Genomic DNA, 4,326 nt, shown 5'->3' with positions numbered 1-4,326 from the left:
AGGATTAACACCTAAGCCTATTTCAATTTCTTAAACTATTAGGAAAATCATATGACGAAATCGGCGAATAAGTTTGACAAAGTTTATTCATAAAAAATCTATACAGTCTTTGTCGGGCCGAAAGACTGACGCACGCGAACAGGATTTACATTTAATTAACTTTCGGTGAGAAAGAGAGAGAGAGAGAAGATACGAAAATTGGCGCGATCTAATGCTCGGCGCGAATACAAAATTATCAACGCTAACGCGGCTAAACAAAATAATAAATATATTTTGACACGCGATAATAAAGGGAGGTGCACCTACCCTGCGGTGCAATTACGGTGATCAGCCGTAATTGTTGATGTCAGCAAAATGTCAACTGCCTCTGTCCTCTGAATTATTGGCTGCGCTGCCTCACTCTGCTTATCAGCTGCAAACTGCCTCCGAATCCCCGTACTTACTGTAATATCGCTATCACACTCACGCACGAGATTGTTCCAGAAAAACTATTACTCGGCGAGAAAAACTTTGCAAATAAAAATCCGGCGATATCCTCTCGTATCAACAGCTGAGACGTAACTGCTAATTTGAAAGATCGCGCGCCCCCTCTCTCTCTCAATACTTAGAACTAACGCGCGAAATTCAGAATCGCGAACGGTTCGATTAATTGAATCGACTACCGTTGCAAAATTCAATACAATAATTATGATATCTGATTTTTGTTCTAAAATTATTCAATATATATAACTTTAGTACAAAAATCAGATATCATAATTAGTGTAGTGAATTTATATAAACTGAAATTAAGAGACATGAAAGGTTCTTGACAAATAACAAATTAGCAGCTCGTTGAAAAATTACCTTTACTTATTATTATTTTGTTTTAAATCACTAATCTAATCCTTTTCAATGAACTGTCAATTTATAGTTTTTCAAGAACCTTTCATATCTTTTAATTTCAGTTTATATAAATTCAATACAATAATTATGATATCTGATTTTTGTTCTAAAGTAATATATTTTGAATAACTTTAGAATAAATATCAGATAATCTAGTTATTTTACTGAAGTTATATAAATAAAAATTGAGAGATATGAAAAGTTCTTGAAACATAATAAATTGGCAGCTCGTTGAATAGGATTAGATTAGTGATCTGAAACAAAATAATAAAAAGTAAAGGTAATTTTTCAACGAGCTGACAATTTATATATTGTCAAGAACCTTTTATAAATGAGCAGATCGTTATAATAATTATTTTTGGTTTTTTACTTCTATATTGAATTTCATAAATTGGGTGCTCCTTGAATGACATTTCAAACTAATATATATATTTTTTTTTATATAAAATAAATTATTTATTATTATTTAATTAAAATAGGGTAGTAGTGTAGTATTTGGTATTGAATTATAAATAAATTTGGAGTAATAGCTGAAAATGGTATTTTTAAAATTGTAAGGTAAAAAAAAAAAAGAGATAAATGTTTAGCTTTACTCCAAATTTAATATCAAGAAAATTAGATTAATATAATATAATTAAATACAATTGTAAATATTTTATTGTTAACAAAAATCGGTTGCTTAGAGAAGATAATTAATTAAATGTTAACTATAACTCCAAATTTATTAGTAACAAAAATAGTAGAAATAAATTTGGAGTTATAATTTTAATAGTTGTAAAATAATGAATAATCAAATAAAAATTAATATTACAATGTTATATAAAAATTTCAGGCCATTTACCTCAAAAGTTTTTAATAGAGTAAGTGATGCCACGTGTATCACTCCAACAATTTTCCAAAATGTAGATATTCTGATATTCCAAAATAATAAAAAAAAAAAAATAATAACCAATTATTATTGTAAATTGGTAATCTCAGTGCGTATGCCTGTTTTTTAACTAAATTTGTCTCAGGATTACATTATGCACGATGCTCACTTTGCCACGTTGTCCGAAAAAAAGGAAACCGGAAATGATGCCGGCAATGAAGAGTTTCGATGGTTCACTTTTTAGAACAATAGGCTCTCTGAAGTTAGATACGCAGTCAACTTCCGTACGCTCTACCGAGCAACTGTTTTTTATTCTTCTCATTTTATTCCTGCTCCCTGCTAAAACGAGAACATTCAACCGGATTGAAAATCCAATCCGCTTTGAGTCTATTTCTGAATCCTACAAATGACAATTGAAATTCATTAAAGTAGAATGAATCTCAATCTACTTTAATGTTTACTAGAACATCATAGCGCGCTTCGCGCGCTCAAACCTAATGACATATGAAAATACATTATATACATATACTTGTATATAATAAAAATAAAAATTCGTAAAATATATTGAAATATTAATGATACAATTCTTTATAAACATAATTTTTAACTAAGGAATCATGTCTTTGATTACCTAGATAAATTTTTAATGAATCCCACGATCTCACTCTAGATAAGGCAACATAAAGTTGACCATGATTAAAAACATCTCTTCGAAGATCAATACCAATTTTATCCAAAGTTTGTCCTTGAGATTTATTAATAGTTATAGCAAAAGCCAATCGAATTGGAAACTGTCGTCATTTAAACGTGAATGGATATTGATTTTCACAATACAACGTAATTCGATTGAGAAATACAATGTTATTGCGCTTGTCGCCTGTCAATATTTTACATTTTAATAAATGATTAGAAAAATCAAGTACTTGTAATCTTGTTCCATTACACAATCCTTCACTAAGACTAATATTTCTAATCAACATCACTATGCAAAATTTTCGTAAACGCAATCGATGAGGAGGGAGGTTAGGTGGGTTCAATGTGTTGAGATATTCTGGTAAAAGTACTTCTTCCATATCACCATTATCACAATTTTCAGTACTATCTATGCCCGTGTAAATATGCTCTGTACTTTTATCTAACAAATTAGTGACTCTATCATTAATTTCATCTACATCAGCATTTCTGGCAGATAAAATTGCACAATGACTAATTTTATCAAATTTTTTCTCTTCTATTAACTTGCCGAAAATGTTTTGAACAATACATTTATTTGGCGGTAATATACATTGTTGAGGAAGCTTAATATTATTATCATGATCATTTAATGCTCCATTTCCAACATCTAACAAATATTTAGCAAAATCAATTTCATGTGGTAAAACTCTCATGTTAGTTTTCAAATTAAATAATGAAAATAATGTCCATAATTGTGAGTTTTTAATAGATAAATTTAGTATTTCACTGCGCGTTCCATTGACTTTAATCGGAAGCAATTGTCTAAAATCGCCACCTAAAACCATTATTTTACCACCAAATGGTTGATCGTTATTCATTATAAACTGTAATGTTCTATTTACAATTGCTAACCCTGCTAAAAATGGCCCATTGATTCTGATTAAAATTGATTAAATTTCAATAATTTCCAATCAGTTTTAATATTTTTGTTGATCTTTAATTAATATGTGAATTAAAATTGAATCGTCGTTAATAAAATCTAATTGGAATCACATCAAATCATAAAATCTCGTATTAGTTTCAATCATATTGAATAACTTCCAATAGCACATGTAATGACAAATAACTTAATCACATTTTATTTAATATTTTTTCATACAATCTAATCCTTTTTTATAGAACACACTATTTAATAATATTTTATTATATAATTTCTAATATATTTAAATGAATTCCAAAAGAAGATAATATTCAATCACATTTAATCTAACAACTTTTAATAAATTTGAAAAAGGTCCCAACGTGAATGTTTTTAATCACATTTTATCTAATATTTTTTAATGCATTTTAATCATTTTTGATAGAACACACTATTCAATCATATTTTATTTTATAGTTTCTAATATATTTGAATAAATTCCAAAAGAACATAATATTCAATTACATTTAATCTAACAAATTTTAATGCGTTCGAAAAAGGCGTCAACATCAATATCTTCAATCATATTTTATCCAATATTTGTTAATAGCTTTTTATACATTTTGATATAACCCACTGATCAGTTATATTCAATTGAATAGATCCCAATACTTTTTAACAAGTTTAAAGAAACTAACTATCTAATCACATTTATTTTATTAGCTTTAAATTAAATCTAATGTATCGGTAAACATTAAAGTAATTAGACGTATATCGTAAGCGCAATTAATTTGATTACTTCAAATATATTTCAACATATTGACAGTATTGGAATTATATATAGATATAAAAATATAGATTAAAAAGTATAAACGATATTATTTTCACTGAAAAATAATTATTGTACTTCAAAATCATTGGGCATTTTGCACAAGTATCTCGCATTTCTGACATTCACCAATAAAACTTTACATTCAATATC

General features: G+C 27.7%; 1 protein-coding gene across 1 annotated transcript; it reads right to left on the bottom strand.

The window, feature by feature from the left end:
* Positions 1 to 2,547: 2,547 nt before the first annotated feature.
* LOC131665858 (uncharacterized) lies at positions 2,548 to 3,303 on the bottom strand. Its single transcript, XM_058938040.1, has one exon. The coding sequence runs from the start codon at positions 3,301 to 3,303 to the stop codon at positions 2,548 to 2,550; it is 756 nt and encodes a 251-aa protein (XP_058794023.1).
* Positions 3,304 to 4,326: the final 1,023 nt, after the last annotated feature.

This window comes from Phymastichus coffea, unplaced genomic scaffold (assembly GCF_024137745.1).
Source record: "Phymastichus coffea isolate CEN01 unplaced genomic scaffold, Cenicafe_Pcof_1.1 PCOF00003, whole genome shotgun sequence".
NCBI classification, from domain to species: Eukaryota; Metazoa; Arthropoda; class Insecta; order Hymenoptera; family Eulophidae; genus Phymastichus; species Phymastichus coffea.
The sequence above is the reverse complement of the archived record's forward strand: the minus strand, read 5'-3'. Positions and strand labels throughout refer to the sequence as shown.

Bases quoted from the DNA above. Each gene is read 5' to 3' on its own strand.
- LOC131665858 (XM_058938040.1), bottom strand. From the start codon at position 3,303: ATGAATAACGATCAACCATTTGGTGGTAAAATAATGGTTTTAGGTGGC.